The sequence below is a fragment of the Argentina anserina genome, chromosome 1 (genome assembly GCF_933775445.1).
Source record: "Argentina anserina chromosome 1, drPotAnse1.1, whole genome shotgun sequence".
In the NCBI taxonomy this organism is placed as follows: Eukaryota; Viridiplantae; Streptophyta; class Magnoliopsida; order Rosales; family Rosaceae; genus Argentina; species Argentina anserina.
Window position 1 is genome coordinate 20,566,951 of NC_065872.1, and position 15,870 is coordinate 20,582,820.

Here is a 15,870-nt window from a genome sequence, read left to right on the forward strand (position 1 = left end):
GTTGACTCGACTTTGTTCTAGAGTTTTTGGTTTTTCTGCAAATTTTTATATCTTTAATCGTTGATTATTTTCTAAAAATGATATGCCTACATGATTCAATTTACGTGGCTCTCGATGCCAATTAAAAGATATAACTGAATAAATCAACATATACAAAAGACATAATGAACAACAAGATTCTTAAACAAGGTTTAGAGTATTACTTGTACCATTTACATAAATCGCCATTGCTTGAACCTTGATCTTCTGCTCTTAGATACGCTCACAACCTCAATGGGATAGGTGATTGTTTCGTAGTTGTACAAAGATACATGGACCAAAACTCATGTATATAGTGATTCAATTAGCAGCTTACCCATCAAAGAGTCTTAATTGAATCCCAATTTGTTGAATATCTCGATTATATAATTACAAGATATTGTTGAATATACATTCCTTATTCAACTCCAATTGCTTATATATTATTTGATCAATTACTTAGAGAGAATAAGTCCAAATGATTCTTTCAATTCCAACTCTGAAACAATCGTCAACATGTCTACTATTAATCCTATACAAATATTGACTCCAAATAACCAACAAAATTATACCAAATTCAAGTTGACATAAAATTGGATATAAAATGCAAAAAACTGATTTGTAGGATACATATCTAACTTTGAAAATTCATAACTTCATCTAGAAAGCTGCTTTTCCATGATATTCAGGAAAGGAGCATGTATTTTATATATCCTTATCTTTGGCATAAACTACTTCTTTATCAATTTGGGGTTTTTTTTTTTGAAGATTTTGAGGGAAAATGTACATATAAAAGAAATTGATCGAGGTTGAGTGGGAGTTGGTTACTCTGCAGTGTGATTCTCGTAAATAAGATTTTAAATTCCTTACTTAGTTTTCTTTTTCATTTTTTGGCAATATTACTCTTTTTAAAATTAGATTAATCATTATTTCACAGGGGCATTGTAGGAAAGTGGTGCTGATATATATATATATATATATATATATATATATATATATTATTGTGTAGTACCCTTTCATAGCATGTGCAAAAGGGTCGCGGTCACGCTTGCGCTTATTTGTTATTTTAGGATGTACGTTAAACATACATAGTCGTTCATCTCTTGCTATGTTTTAAAGGTCTCTCAAGATTGCGTTTTCATAAAGATCTTTTAAAGTGTTTTTGCAACTTATTGTCATGTATACAAATCAATAAAAATAATTGAAGAAGTCTATGATACAACCCTCCATTATATAATGGAGTGAAGTGTCTTTAGAACACCATACACCGACAACAACAAAAAAAATCCCAGTAAACATGAAATAGAGACTACTCAAAAGATTATCAAATTCAATTTCTTCCTCAGATGAAAATACACTATAAATACAAAATCGTATAGATACAATGATTTGAAATTATTTCTTTCGATCTTCCCCCCTCCTACCAACACCATTCTTCACCCTTCGTGTGTGAATTCAATGTCGCCCTTCATTCAATTATGTCTTTGTTTTTCATTCATAATCTTAATCTCTCTTGCTCTCAGTGTGCAATCGGTATTAATATTATATATATATATATTATATTTATATCTCGATTATTATTATTTATATCTCCAAGTGGCATATGGAACCGTCACTAACAATAATTACGCAATTACCCTTTTTGAAAAAAAAACTGTTTTGATAAAAGAGTAAACATATTGCATGAACAATCGGGTAAACGACAAACAGAAAGAAAAATAATAACTTTTGTTTGTCAAGTTACCAAAACAAATTCATATAACCCAAAAAATTTGTTTTTCCACAGACAAACAATATGAATTATAAATAAAAGTGATGGAGAATTCATATATTAACTAAATGGCTAAATTTTAAGAACAGTACATGAGCTTTGTCCACTAATAATCAATGTTACTTTACTTTTAAAACTATCATATAAGTACATAAAATACATAATTCGATTTACTTTTGATACATATTGCTATTCACTCGATTAGTTGATATGGTTACCGATATACTTCAGGGGTAAGTTGGTATTCTCAATAGTAATGAATAAGAGAAAGCTATTTTTACTCGTTTTACATTATTTCTCTCTCACTTTGTCTGCATAATGGAAACTTTCTCAAAATTATGATGTAAGTGTAATCAATGAGATTATTAGTCTTGGGGTTATTAACAATTTAGCTCTGTGTATCTGGGTATTAGGGTTATAAATAATTTCTCTCTCCCCTCCCCCCTCTCATTTGAAATTTATGGGTTTCTCTTCCTCCTTCATAACATGTTGATTGAACTAATAATTGGGGTTGTGCAAGAGGAGGACGAGAAAGGAAGCAAAATGCAAGGGAAAGACCCAGATTTGATGGGAATTGTGGTTTAGAGCAAGATGGGGGAGAGGGGGGGGGAAGAAATTATTAATAACCCTAAGGCCTGAACCGGAGAAAAATTGTTAAAAACCGCAAGACTAATAATCTCATTGATTATACACTTACAACATAATTTTGAAAAAGCTTTTCATTATGCAGACAAAGAAGTAAGAGAGAAACAATGTAAAACGAGTAAGAGTAGCTTTCCCTTCTTCATCACTACTGAAAAAGACCAACTTACCCCTGAAAGTATATCGGTAACCATATCAACTAACCAAGTGAATAACAATATGTATCAAAAGTAGATCAAATTATGTAGTTTATGTACTTATATGATAGTTTGAAAGTAAAGTGACATTGATTATTAGTAGGGCAAAACCCATATACCATTCTTAAAGTTTAGCCTAACTAAATAGGCGAAAATATAATTTTAACACACAAACAGTCAAACACGGCCATTTCGGGCGCACACATGGGCGGATAAATTTTTTAATACTCCTAGAGGACCACATGGCAATATCCAGTAGTACTCCTCACTTGTTATATTTTGACACGTGAATTTATTACACCAAAATTATAATTTTACATAGTTTTGTTATTTGTGAAATGACCTTCATGTGTATTGATGATTTTAAACTACAATTTCAGGTTTAGGGTATAGGATTTAGGGTTTAGAGTGTAGGGTATTAGAATGTAGGGTGTAAGGTTTTAGAAAAAAATTCAAAATAGTATTTGATAAAATAGATAAAATATAAATTTTAAATATCAAATGACGATTGAAAAAGAGTACTACTGAACATTGTCACGACGTGAAAGAAAACTAGTATATTAATTAAGAGGAAAATTTACCAACAGTCCCTGAACTCATGTGGTAAGGATAATTTGATCCCTGACCTTTAAAAATGATCAAAGAGATCCATGAACTCTTATTCTGATATCAATAAAGTACTTCTTTCAAAACTTTTGGAATATTCCGTTAAAATATTATTTTTTCTGTTAATTTTGTCATTTTTTTATTTGTTAGTTGGGAATTTATTTCTTTGAGTTGATCGAATCGAAGATTAAACCTTTTCGAGTTGTTCTGCAACTTTGTTATTGCCTTTTTCTCTATATAGATAATCTAGAAATTCAATCAGGCTATGTCTTGACGGATCAATATCTGCTACTACAATCTCCTTTTGGAGATGAATATGTTCGTCGTATAGGATATTTAATATTCTACAAACGTATTATATGGATTACTGGCTTTCTTGAATATGTTTTGAATGAAAGCACACTTGCCACTTATCAGTAACTTTTTCAGTACAAAAAGACTGGTAATTTTAGGTCTGACTTCTTTTTTATTGAATATAAGAAGCCAATTTTGTGGCATAAGCCTGATCTTCACTTGTTTCTGAGCGAAACAAGCTCTGATACCAGTTAGGGCGAATCTAACCGATGCTCAAAATGTGAAGAGGTTTCTGATCTTCTTCAAAAATTTCTTGAAGAACTTTGATATTTTCTTGAGATGCGTAGATTCTACGCTGTATTGTGTAAATAATATCCCAATAATTTTTGGTATTTCTTGGAAGATTCTCTATATTTCTTATTAGCTTTTTATATTTTTCTTTTTCTTATTGCAATTCTTTTAAAGACAGTTTAGCAAACGCTAAAAGCCTAAGTCTATAAACTATGATAATTGCTATGATGATAAAATAATTGTTTACTTTTGAGTATAGAGGGTAGATTTAAAGATTAGTAAACTGCTTAGAAAAATAAATTTTAAGAATTAGGTACACCATGCTCCGTTAAAATTTTAACAAAATGACAAACAGAAAAAGTAATATCTTAATGGAATATTTTAAAAATTTTGACAGAAGTACCTTATTGATATTAGAATAAGAGTTCAGAGATCTCTTTAATCATTTTTCAAGGTCAGGGATCATATTGTCCTAAAACGTAAGTTCATGTTTATTGAATTTTTCTCATTAGCAGAACCTTATGGGGCATTGTGTGAAAGAATCAACCAAACAGATACGCAATCAAACACGAAGACATTTGGTTTGTTTTGAGGGCGAGACCCCCACAAAAATCGAGCGATAAAGTCTGGAATTTTATTCCCGGCTTGCTATGATTTTGGCGAAACTGGGAAAACTCGCGTCTCTCGGGGTCTCAAGGCATATGAGGAACATGTACCTTGAGCCTTTCTATCTGCCAAGTCGTCATTTCAACAAGGTTTGTTGCTTATCTTGTTCCTGATTATGATGATCCTTTGTACTTTTTTTGTTGTGTTTGTTTTGATTTTTGAGATTGAATGTTGGTGGTCATTTCCAGCGGGCTCTAGGGAACATTCCAGAGTTTGTCAGAATCGTCGAAGTGGGTCCGAGGGATGGACTCCAGAACGAGAAGCAGATCGTTCCAAGTCATGTTAAGGTTAAGTTGATTCAGATGCTGATCTCCTCGGGCCTCAGTGTTGTTGAGGCTACAAGCTTTGTCTCTCCCAAATGGGTTCCTCAGGTTCTTTCTACTTACATTGGAAATATCAAAGCCATGTGAATTGTGATAAAAATCGTTATGCTTGCTTATTGTCACTGCTTCATTGTCGAAAAGCGAGCTCATTATTGAAGAGAACATATTCATATACACTTGCTTGTGTTTGTTCTGGATTAAGACATCTTAGTCAGTTCATTTACTAAATCCGAATTTATGTTAATCACAAGTCATGGAGGCATCTATTTGTCGTCCATCGTCTTTCTATTGATGGAAATTTGTTGGCCGATAGGTTGTCTATTGGTGGACGTGATTGAAATAATTGCCTTACAGTTGATAACTTGAGCTTTACGATTTACAATGCTTTCCATTTGGTGACTGTTTTAGGTTTTTCCCGAGTGATTTTACTGATTATGTTAGCTTCTACAGGTTTTTAGCTTTTTTTTTCTCTCTTTTCGTATCTACTTATACTTGTTCTCCTTGAAATCAAACAAATTTTAGTTCCAAAAGAAAGTTGTATCATTTGTGTTGTTTGTAGTCTGAGTTGTTCCGCTCAATTACTATTTTTTCAACTTTTTTTTTTCTGTTCATGTTTTTAGCTTTCATTTTGGTTGGTTAGTTTTCTTATATTCTCTTCTTTGTATTCTTGAAATCAATACAGGTTTCGTTTATAAATCAACATTGCTAGTATATTTGAATTAATGTTTTCAACTATCCATCTTTTACATAGTTTGGTTTCCACTAGGCTTATGGTTGGGGAATTAAAGGTTGTATAATGTCTTGTGGATCTTTAATTTCAGCTGGCAGACGCAAAGGATGTTATGGAGGCGATTCGGAATATAGGAGGTGCTAGGTTTCCCGTTTTAACTCCCAATCTCAAAGTGAGCAATTTATATTGAAAGCATTGTTTCTAAACCCAAATGGATGTATGGACTCAACTAATATTTCTAAAAGTTTTCCTGTAGGGTTTCGAGGCTGCTGTTGCTGCTGGTGCAAAAGAAGTTGCTATCTTTGCTTCAGCTTCGGAGTCTTTTTCAAAATCAAATATAAATTGCAGTATTGAAGACAGTCTCAGACGTTACCGTGATGTTGCTAGTGCTGCTAGAGAGCTTTCTATTCCTGTTCGTGGGTATATTTTATTCTAACCCCTTTGGTGTTTGGTCACCATCTTATTTCTTTGAGTTCTCTTATCTTCATCGGATGTTGTTTGAAATACAAGAAATCAGTTAATTGCCTACCCAAAATTCTTGATCTAGAATTTGGACTTCTTTTAGGTCTTCTTCTTTGTTTGAATTGGTTGAGACTTTTGTTGTGCATCAGATCATAGATTTTGGGGACCAATGCCTGAGTTTCAGATGCCATTCATCTCCAGATCAATGGATATGGACCTGGGGCAACTGGATATTATTTCCATCTGATCTAACCATTTTTTAATCTTGCTAGATATATATCATGTGTTGTGGGGTGCCCAACGGAAGGAGCTGTACCCCCATCTCAAGTAGCATATGTGGCTAAAGAACTTTATGATATGGGTTGCTTTGACATTTCTCTCGGTGATACAATTGGTGTTGGTACTCCAGGTAAATGTTTTTTTAGTTGGTTGAAATTCAAGTTGGATAACTATTTTGGCTTTGTACTTAATCTAAAGCCTTGAAATTTACATTTTCTGGGTGAAAGTTGTCATCACTCCTCAGACATTAATTGGTCGCAGGTGGCAGACCTATTAGATCTATACCCGAAGCACCTCTATGGGTCATCTAAATACTTTAGATTATTAGAAAAGTGACTGCTTAAGCTTTCTCTCGAACTTATTTTCTGTATCACAGTCTTGTGTAATGACTAAGGGAAGGTAAATTTGTTTATTTATCGATTTATCGGTTGTAGGAAAATAATCTTTGGCTGGATGGGTTGGCATGCTGTGCAGGCACTAGGCCGAGTGTGCAGTATCTATGCGAAGTAACCTCACTTATGACACACCTCTAGTAACATTATTCGACATGTGTTTACATGGCTGAACTAGCAGACCTTGGGTAGTTGTAGCCGCTTTTTTTGTTAAATTAATTTAGGATTTCTTTTCGTTCAGGTACCATTGTTCCAATGCTCGAAGAGGTTATTGATGTGGTCCCAGTTCAGAACCTTGCTGTCCATTTCCATGACACTTATGGCCAAGCTCTTTCAAACATACTAGTATCTCTTCAGGTAACCATGCTGTGCATCTTGACTTCAAAAGAGAAGCTTTTCTCTTATGTGTGTAAGGGAGGCAATTTTTAACAAAATTAGTGAAAGTTTTGTTCTGCATGACTATTCATGCATTTTCCAAGAAAAGTCATGTTCACTCTGTACTGTGGCCACACATTTAGCATTTAAAACAGAGTTTATGTGAGTTGTGTTATAAGACTTGATGAGTAATATCTATTCATCTCAGCTAACATATATATTAGATCATGGAAAAGTGCAATAGCCTAAACTTGTCACTTAGTGATGCAGCACAGTAGCTGGATCACAAACTCTAAGAAATATAGGTTAAGTACACACTGATTTTAGGATTCACTCTCAGGCTTCACACCCTAGTCTAGGCTTCACACCCAAAACACTATAATTTGGGAATCTCTCCCACGTTTCTCACCTTAATTCTATCACAGGAAAATTTTCAGTAAACACTGATATTCTTATTCAACATAGCATATCTCAGCCCATTAGCTTTTACAGTTATTTATAATAGGTTCTATAACTGACACTAACTAGCTTTTAAGACTCTTCAGGACTTGAAATTCAGAAACTGAAACATAAAAGACCTAATAAATAAAAACTTAATACTCCTAAACTGAACAGAAACAAAAAGACACAACTCTTGAAATAACACTAAGCCTAAAAACTCTTTGGATCAGACTTCTCAGCTGCTAATTAAAATCCTGGGATCAATTAATCAACCATAAAGGTAATGATCAGCTACTCTATTTTTTCATCTCTTCCATTCATAAACCTTGAAAGGGTTGGCATGATGTCCTCATCATACTCCCCGGCTGAAAAGAGCTCGCCTCCGGTGAGATAAAGTTGCAGCATCTCTTGATGATATTGAGCCCTTCCTTACCTACCCAGATGTTGTTAGAGTCTGGTTTGTCCCTCCACTTCATTAGATATTATGGGTAACAACCTTCTTTCATTGAATCCACAACGTTTTCAGCTACATCTTTTGGACTGATGATGTTTAAGGATTTGGAATGATGCCCCCCATTACTGAATGATTCAAGTACCGGTTTGGGCTCGATTGGGGTCAGCTTGATGTGCTTCCCTTCATAATAAAAAAAACGTGTTGGCATGGCATGAGGTGGTTACATCAAGATCATACAACCATGGTCTGCCTAAAAGAATATGTCCCACATCTATTGGCACCACATCACACCAAACACTGTCCTTGTAGGATGAAAATTGAATAGGTACCTGACACTGCTGCTTTACAGGAATGGAAGACTTATCAATCCATGCTACATGGTAGGGTTGAGGATGATCGGTAGGGGTCAAACCCAATTTAGAGATGGTTTGAGGGGAAACCACATTGATGCAGCTCCCATTGTCAATGATGATCTTATAACTTTTGTCTCCTCTTTCAACATAAGTGTGAAAAAGGGATGTTCTCCGCCAATCTTCGGCCCCCTTAGGTTGAGTTAAGGTGCATCTTATCACAGCCGTGTTCGGTTGAACATCTTCCTCTAAATCATCTTTACCTGAGATTTCAGGGTCATAAACTTCTTTCTCCAGTTCTTTCTGAACATTAGCCTCATCTTCTTTAGTGGCTGCAAACAGACTTCGAGCTTGCTCTTTGGTTGGGCATTGTCTAGCATAGTGACCATAGCCTTGACACCTATACCACCTTATAGATATCCCTCCTTGATTACCGGATTGTACTCCTTTTCCTTTATCTGTTTTAACCAAAGAATTGACAGTACTAGAGTTGGAAAATGGAGATGTGTTGATCTAGATGAGCTGGGAGACAAGTCAGGACTTGGTTGGTCCAACTGCCTATGCACAATGGTTGTGGGGGTCTTCAAGTAATGCTCCAACTCCAGAACAATTTGATAGGCTCGCTCCAACGAATACACCTCATGAGGAATCAACTCCCTTTGAAGTTCTGGACGAAGGTCGGTTTTGAAACGGGCAAGGGTTACATATGGATCTTCAGTTATGTTACATCTCACCATAAATTCTTCGAACTTATCGATATACTCCACAGCTGGCATGCTCCCTTGACGAAGAGATTGCCACTGGTCCAGCAAGCGCTGTTGGTAAGCCAAAGGAACATATTTTTCCTTCAGCCTTTCTTTCATCTCATCCCATTCTGTAACAAGTTCTTCCCCTGCCCTTGCAAGCCTTTTTTCCATACCAGTCCACCATTCTCTCGTTTTGCCTACCAACTTCATCTTTGCAAAGCGCACCTTTGAGCTTATGACAATTCATACCAGTCAAAATAATGATCCATGTCTGAAATCCAATCCAAACACATCTTTGCATTCAGTTGGCCATCAAAGTTTGGAGCTTCAACTTTAATAGACCTCAAAACTTTTTCTTCAGGATCATGTCCATCTTGCCTATTAATATTCCGGAGGGGCTGTTGCCTGCGAGCAGTCCTTCTAGGTTGCATCCTCTGTCCTCCACCTACACTCTCTTCTTCATTGAGAATGGAGGCTTCAAGTTCTGCCACACGCCGGTCAGAGGCTGCTGCATGGTCTTGCATTATGTTCTCAATCTGTCCAAGTTGAGCGAGTACGGCTTCCAAGGTTTCAGCCACAGTTTCAGCATCCATGGCTGAATGGGAATTCTATGGGCTGGAGCTAGCAACACTAGAGCTTGTCCAGCTCTGATACCAAAGCTGATGCAGCACAGTAGCTGCTTAGGAACCTGGATCACAAGCTCTAAGAAATGTAGGTTAAGCACACACTGATTTTAGGATTCACTCCCAGGCTTCACACCCAATACACTATAATTTGGGAATCTCTCCCAGGTTTCTCACTTTAATCCTATCACATGAAAATTCAGTAAACACTGATATTCTTATTCAACATAGCATATCTCAGCCCATTGGCTTTTACAGTAATTTATACTAGGTTCTATAACTGACACTAACTAGCTTTTAAGACTCTTTAGGACTCTTGAAATTCAGAAACTGAAACATAAAAGACCTAATAAATAAAAACTTAATACTCCTAAACTGAACAGAAACAAAAAGACATGAGTAAACTCTTGAAATAATACTAAGCCTAAAAACTCTTTGGATCAGACTTCTTCTCAGTTGCTAATTAAAATCCTAAGATCAATTAATTAACCATAAAGAAAGGTAATGATCAGCTGCTCTATTTTTTCTTCTCTTCCATTCATAAACCTTGAAAGGGTTGACATGATGTCCTCATCACTTAGGAAAGTGCAACAATTTCTAATACTCGTGGTGATTTTGACTCCCCTATTTGAAGAAAGAAATCAGTGATCCTCCCGAGATTGACATTAATTTGTACTTTCATAGTTTTACTGGTAGGCCCGTATACACCCCATTTTGATGGTTGTGCTCTGCGGCACAAATTGATGTCTGAAAAAATGTGATTAGGTGATTGTCAGGTTCATTTTAAAACAAAATTATGACTTTATTTTGCAAATTAGAAAGGAAGAAATGTTGAATAATAATTGAAGAATGGCTGAGTGTGCATTAAGTTGAATGTACACGTTGATGAGTTGGCCAGATTGATGTAGCAGCTGCCTTTGTTTTTTTTTTTTACTGGTTCTAAATACTTTATTTTTTGTTTTCTCACCCGAAACTTTGTTAAGATGGTAGAATGAGATAACACTTTTTCATCGTTGCAGATGGGCATCAGCACAGTGGATTCATCAGTCTCTGGTCTTGGGGGTTGTCCATATGCTAAAGGTGCTTCTGGCAATGTTGCCACGGAGGATGTTGTGTACATGCTTAATGGACTTGGAGTGAAGACCAACGTAGATCTTAAAATGCTCATGATGGCTGGGGACTTTATCTGCAAGCACTTAGGACGCTCGTCTGGTTCAAAGACAGCTGTGGCCTTGAGTAAAGTCCCTGCTCATGCCTCTAAACTATGAGATCCAGCACTATACATTTTACTTCCCTATATCCAGTTGGTGTATTGCAAGTAGATTAGAGCTTTAATTTGGCAGAACAATGAAGCTAATTAGTGGGGCAAGTAACTGTTTTTAGGTGCACATGCAGAAGCCTACAGAAGTGATGAGTAAGTTGATCTGGTAATGTCCTTCACGTGTACATTCAAATAAAGAGGGGATCCCAGTACTCATGTGAATAACCATATTTTTGTCACTAAGTTGATTATTAGCCTTGTTTTCTTTATTTGTTGAAAACTAACCAAATTAGAGGTGAATGAGACCACAATACCCTTCATCTCTGGTGCCGGAGCTTTAGTTTTTTTTTTTTTTTTTCAGTTTTGGCGTTTTGTGTTTCCTTAATTGGGTTGCTTTCGTCCTCTATATATCTCTGGTATGGTGAAAGTTCAACCCTTTTCCTCTTTAGGTTGTATCTCGGGCTTTAGTCTGTGTACTGGCCGGGTCTTTCTTTTGGGCATTGGTCACATGATGAAATTATATCATTCACCAAAAAAGAAAAGCATTAAAATTCAACAATGTGCCAGAGCGCCTGTAGGTTTAATATTCTTAGTTCCGATGTTGAATCAACTTCCAATTCCAACTCTGGAGATGCTCCCATTTTCTTTCACCTTTGTGTCTGAACCTAGTTCCAAGCTACCACAGCATCCAGCGGTTCTTTTCCTAAGTCTAAACCCCAATACTTAGGAATCCAATCTATTGCAACACTAAACACTTGATCGTATTCTCGATCCAAATAGTACAAAAGCGTCGATTCCAGTTCACTAAATTCTTATGTTTTTGGTCTCCCTGATGCTAACTCTCCACTCTTCTCGTTGGATATATAATTATGTGTTTCGCTGTGCGTTTGCCCGAAGGGGCAAAGAGTCCCCGGTCTCCCTTGGCAATAGTTTCGCTTGATGAAGATTTACTTCAGCCAAAGAGAATGAATTTCCATTGGATTGATAGAAACTAAAAGTAATTTTAAAGTAATAAGTACAGTTAGCTTTACTACTACCGTAAGAAAATGGCCATGGAGAGGTTGCTTGGACACGTGTTGCATTCGTAATGAAAGCTTAGGCAGCTCAGGTGGGTAAGGAGCTCAGAAGAGGATCCGAGTCCTTATTGCTAGACGGTGAGCAATGTCGAACCATTATCGAATTGAAGGAGAAATAAAAACAAAGTATTGTTACTTTAGTCCATTTAGTAGAAGATTCTAACGTGCACATTGGTTTGGTAGTGACTGTAAGACCATCTTTGTCAAAGAAGAATTGTGCATCCAATTTAAACAAGGCCTTGTGGATCTGTCCAATGCTCTTGCCTCGTGGAACAGTAAGAAAGATTGTTGCAAGTGGAGAGGAATAAGATGCAACACTCAAACTGGTCATGTCACCAGTCTTAATTTCTCCTTTACCTTTGATGCATACTACTATTTTTCCCACTCTGAAGTCCTTTTAAGAGGTGAAATTAGTCCTTCACTTATTGAATTGCCATGCATAAATTACTTGGACCTCGGTTTTATTGATTTTGAAGGAATTGTGATTCCCAAATTCATTGGCTCTTTGAGTCAGTTGAAAAAACTAAATCTCTAATATTGCAATTTTCGTGGGCCTCCTCCTCCCCAATTAGGGACCCTCTCTAATTTTCACACTCTTGATCTTTTTGGCACTGATATTGGAGGAAATAAGATTCCCAAGTTTATTGGTTATTTAAGTCAATTAAGGGAACTAAGACTCAAAGAGACTTAGTTTGGAGGAGTGGTTAACTCACTTTCTTCCCTGAGATACCTGGACATGTCGGGGCTAGATTTCTCAAAAGTTGTGAATTGGCCACAATCTTTAAGCAAACTCACTTCACTGATTTAGCTGCACTTATCTGCGTGCAACCTTTCTGATGTCAATCTAAGATCACTCTCCATAATGAATTCTTCCAACTCTCTTCAACTCCTTGACCTTTCTGTTAATGTTCTGAATTCTTCAATATTCAATTGGATAGCCAACGTTAGCACCAACTTTGTCCATATTGATCTGTCTTCCAATAACCTTGAAAGTGGGATACCAAAAGGCTTTCAATATTTATGCAGCCTAGAGTCGTTGAGCTTATCAAATAATAATGTCTCTGGAAACATTAAGGAATCTATAAAAAAAATGCCTTGTTTTGTGCAAAGAACACACTTGAGACGTTGGACTTGAGTATGAACCAGTTTTGGGGTTCAATTCCAGAACTGACAGGTTTTTCAAAGATGAGATATTTTAATCTAAACAGTAATAATTTAACTGGGTCTCTTCCCGAGAGTATCAGGGAACTCTCTAGCCTCGAAGAATTGCATCTCCGTCGGAATTCTATGATTGGTGTCATCAGAGAATCCCACTTTCGGAACCCCTCTCATTTACAAATACTGAGACCTAATGGTGGTAATCATTTTTCCATGAAACTCAACTCCGATTGGAATCCACCATTTCAACTTATTGGTATGTTAGACATTTCCTATTGCAACGTGGGCCCAAATTTTCCTAAGTGGATTATAACGCAGACAAATATCTCTGAGCTTGATCTCTCTAATGCCGGGATATCAGGATCATTACGTCATAATTTTGGGGATCTACTTCCAACTGGCTTAGAAACTATAGTTCTCTCTACCGACCAAATCCATGGGAAAACACCGAATCTGTCAACAACAAGATTGATTCATGTTTACTTGTCTACTGATCGGTTTGCTGGTGCGGAGCCATTGTTTCCTCCGACACTCCAGGTGGTGGATCTCTCGCATAACATGTTTTCTGAGCCCTTGTCTTCCATCTGCGCATCTTCCTTCGGGGCTCATAGTTCATTGTTGGTGACATTTCTCACAACCTACTGACATGGGAGCTTCCTAATTGTGTGATGCAATTTCAAAATTTGTTTGCATTGAATCTTGGAAGGAATAAATTATCTGGGAAACTACCGAGCTCATTAGGAAATTTGGTGGGGATTTTTGTATTGCGTTTGCATGAAAACAACTTTTCAAGAGAATTGCCTTCTTTAGAGAACTGTACTGATTTACAGATGGTTGACCTGGGTGACAATAACTTGTCCGGTAAGATACCAACATGGATCGGCCAAAGCCTAACCGAGTTACGGTATCTACGCTTACGCTCCAACGAGTTCAATGGAATCATGCCATTGTCCCTGTGCAATCTAGCCTCCATTCATGTTTTAGACCTCTCACATAACAATATTTCAGGAGCCTTACCACATTGCTTTAATAACATATCAGCTTCATCATATGGTACTATATCTGATAGTCCTTGATAATTCAATAAAACTTGTGTGGAAAGGAATAGAAATTGAGTTTGGGAGAAATCTTGAGGGTATGAGGAGCATTGACATGTCTAGCAATTATTTGGTTGGCGAAATTTCGGAGAGTATAGCTAGTATGACCGAGTTGAAATCCCTCAACTTGTCAAGAAACCATTTGACGGGAAAGCTTCCTGAAGACTTTGGTAACATGAAGAATTTGGAGTCTCTTGATCTGTCAAGAAATTATTTTATTCCCGCAAGTTTTTCAAGATTTAACATTTCTTGAAGTGTTGGACGTATCACACAACCACTTGTCAGGAAGAATTCCAGTAGGCACCAAACTTCAGGGTTTCAATGCTTCTGTTTATACTGATAATCTTGGATTTTGTGGACCACCGTTGACACCAAATTGCTCAGGAAATGGAACAACTCAAGCTGATGATAACAAAAAACATGATAATGATGGTCACATAAGCCTGGGATTCCTTATCTGTGCAGTGTTGGGATTCATCACAGGGTTTTGGGTGGTGTGTGGCAGTTTACTGCTGAAGAGTTCTTGGAGATACGCCTACTTCAAATTCCTGGATGAGTCAAGAGATTGGATTTATGTCAAAATGGCTGTGTACAAGGCAAAACTGCAGAGGAGACTACAAAGATAAATGGTACATACACTAATCTAAACTACAGATATTTTTCTTGTGTTTATATATGTTGCCTCCTAGATTTGCTTGAGTATAACAATTGTGTGGAAATGGAAGCAGAAAATTTGTATTTGGTTCATCTTTTTAAGTACTGTGTTTTGACATGATGTTAGGAAATCCGGGCATTGAGGGAAATTAGCCTATAAATTACCCCTGAAGCAGAGGAATTCAAGGCTATGCAGAACGTTTTCATATGTCATTGCTTTCCTTTTCAGCAAAATAAATCTTATGCTTGATTATCGTAGAGACTGTATGATTGATGTATTATGGGCTGGTATTCAAGCTCTTTTTATTCCGCGCAGTGAAACTTCTCTTTAATTTTGAGAAATAACCATAATTTGATGTTCAAATTGATTTTTAGCCTTCTTTTTTTATTTGTTGAAAAATAACCAAAAAAAAGTGATTGAGACCACAATACCCTTCCTCTCTTTTGTAATAGAACGATGAGACCTTCAATTCTTTCATCTGACTTCGATCTGCTGCTTCTACTTCTACTTCTACGTACACGCAAGAAACCTTTCTCTCTCTTCTCTTCTATTCGTTTCCCTTCCTTTTCAGTTAATAATCCAAGCGGTGCTGAAATTCAAGTCTAACATATAGTTCTTTACAAGAACAAGACCCATATACATTTATCTACAACTCCTACAAGGTCCCAGAAACCCAACTTTATCAGTCGACAAATGCCATTGATTGAGTAATAAAAGAATCCAATTTTGGTGTTGCAACACGACGGGATTTGAGCTGAAGCTCTAATCTCATGCTCTTTTATTTTGCAGCTCCAATATCCTCCTCTTTCGATCGGTTCGCACCTTAGATATGTTGCAAGATTTGAAGGTGGTTTCTTTGAGAATCCTAGATCTTTTCTGAGAAAGAACATTATCTATCAGAAAAGTTTTTTTTTGGTTTCAACATACAAGGGAAATTTTGGGCAAAAACTAGTGGTTGAAGCA

At 36.5% G+C, this 15,870-nt stretch overlaps 2 protein-coding genes across 2 annotated transcripts; both read left to right on the top strand.

The window, feature by feature from the left end:
* The first annotated feature begins 951 nt into the window (after positions 1-951).
* On the top strand, positions 952-11,241 carry LOC126804969 (hydroxymethylglutaryl-CoA lyase, mitochondrial). Its single transcript, XM_050532048.1, has 8 exons — positions 952-966; positions 4,355-4,574; positions 4,674-4,856; positions 5,630-5,710; positions 5,795-5,958; positions 6,273-6,409; positions 6,913-7,028; positions 10,680-11,241. Exons 2-8 carry the CDS (start codon positions 4,470-4,472, stop codon positions 10,926-10,928), a joined length of 1,035 nt encoding a protein of 344 aa, XP_050388005.1. The 5' UTR covers positions 952-966; positions 4,355-4,469; the 3' UTR covers positions 10,929-11,241.
* A 1,941-nt stretch (positions 11,242-13,182) lies between these two features.
* On the top strand, positions 13,183-14,505 carry LOC126803764 (receptor-like protein EIX1). The gene is made up of 3 exons (XM_050531508.1): positions 13,183-13,772; positions 13,862-14,016; positions 14,258-14,505. The coding sequence occupies exons 1-3, from the start codon at positions 13,183-13,185 to the stop codon at positions 14,503-14,505; spliced, it is 993 nt and encodes a 330-aa protein (XP_050387465.1).
* The last annotated feature ends 1,365 nt before the right edge of the window (positions 14,506-15,870 follow it).

What these genes read in the sequence shown, in the direction of transcription:
- LOC126804969 (XM_050532048.1), top strand. Translation starts at nt 4,470, where the DNA reads ATGATTTTGGCGAAACTGGGAAAACTCGCGTCTCTCGGGGTCTCAAGG. An exon ending in AATTGGTGTTGGTACTCCAG is followed by an intron (nt 6,410 to 6,912) that starts GTAAATGTTTTT and finishes CTTTTCGTTCAG; the next exon opens with GTACCATTGTTCCAATGCTC. An exon ending in ACATACTAGTATCTCTTCAG is followed by an intron (nt 7,029 to 10,679) that starts GTAACCATGCTG and finishes TCATCGTTGCAG; the next exon opens with ATGGGCATCAGCACAGTGGA.
- LOC126803764 (XM_050531508.1), top strand. Translation starts at nt 13,183, where the DNA reads ATGAGATATTTTAATCTAAACAGTAATAATTTAACTGGGTCTCTTCCC. An exon ending in TTCGGGGCTCATAGTTCATT is followed by an intron (nt 13,773 to 13,861) that starts GTTGGTGACATT and finishes GAATCTTGGAAG; the next exon opens with GAATAAATTATCTGGGAAAC. An exon ending in GGGTGACAATAACTTGTCCG is followed by an intron (nt 14,017 to 14,257) that starts GTAAGATACCAA and finishes TTGTGTGGAAAG; the next exon opens with GAATAGAAATTGAGTTTGGG.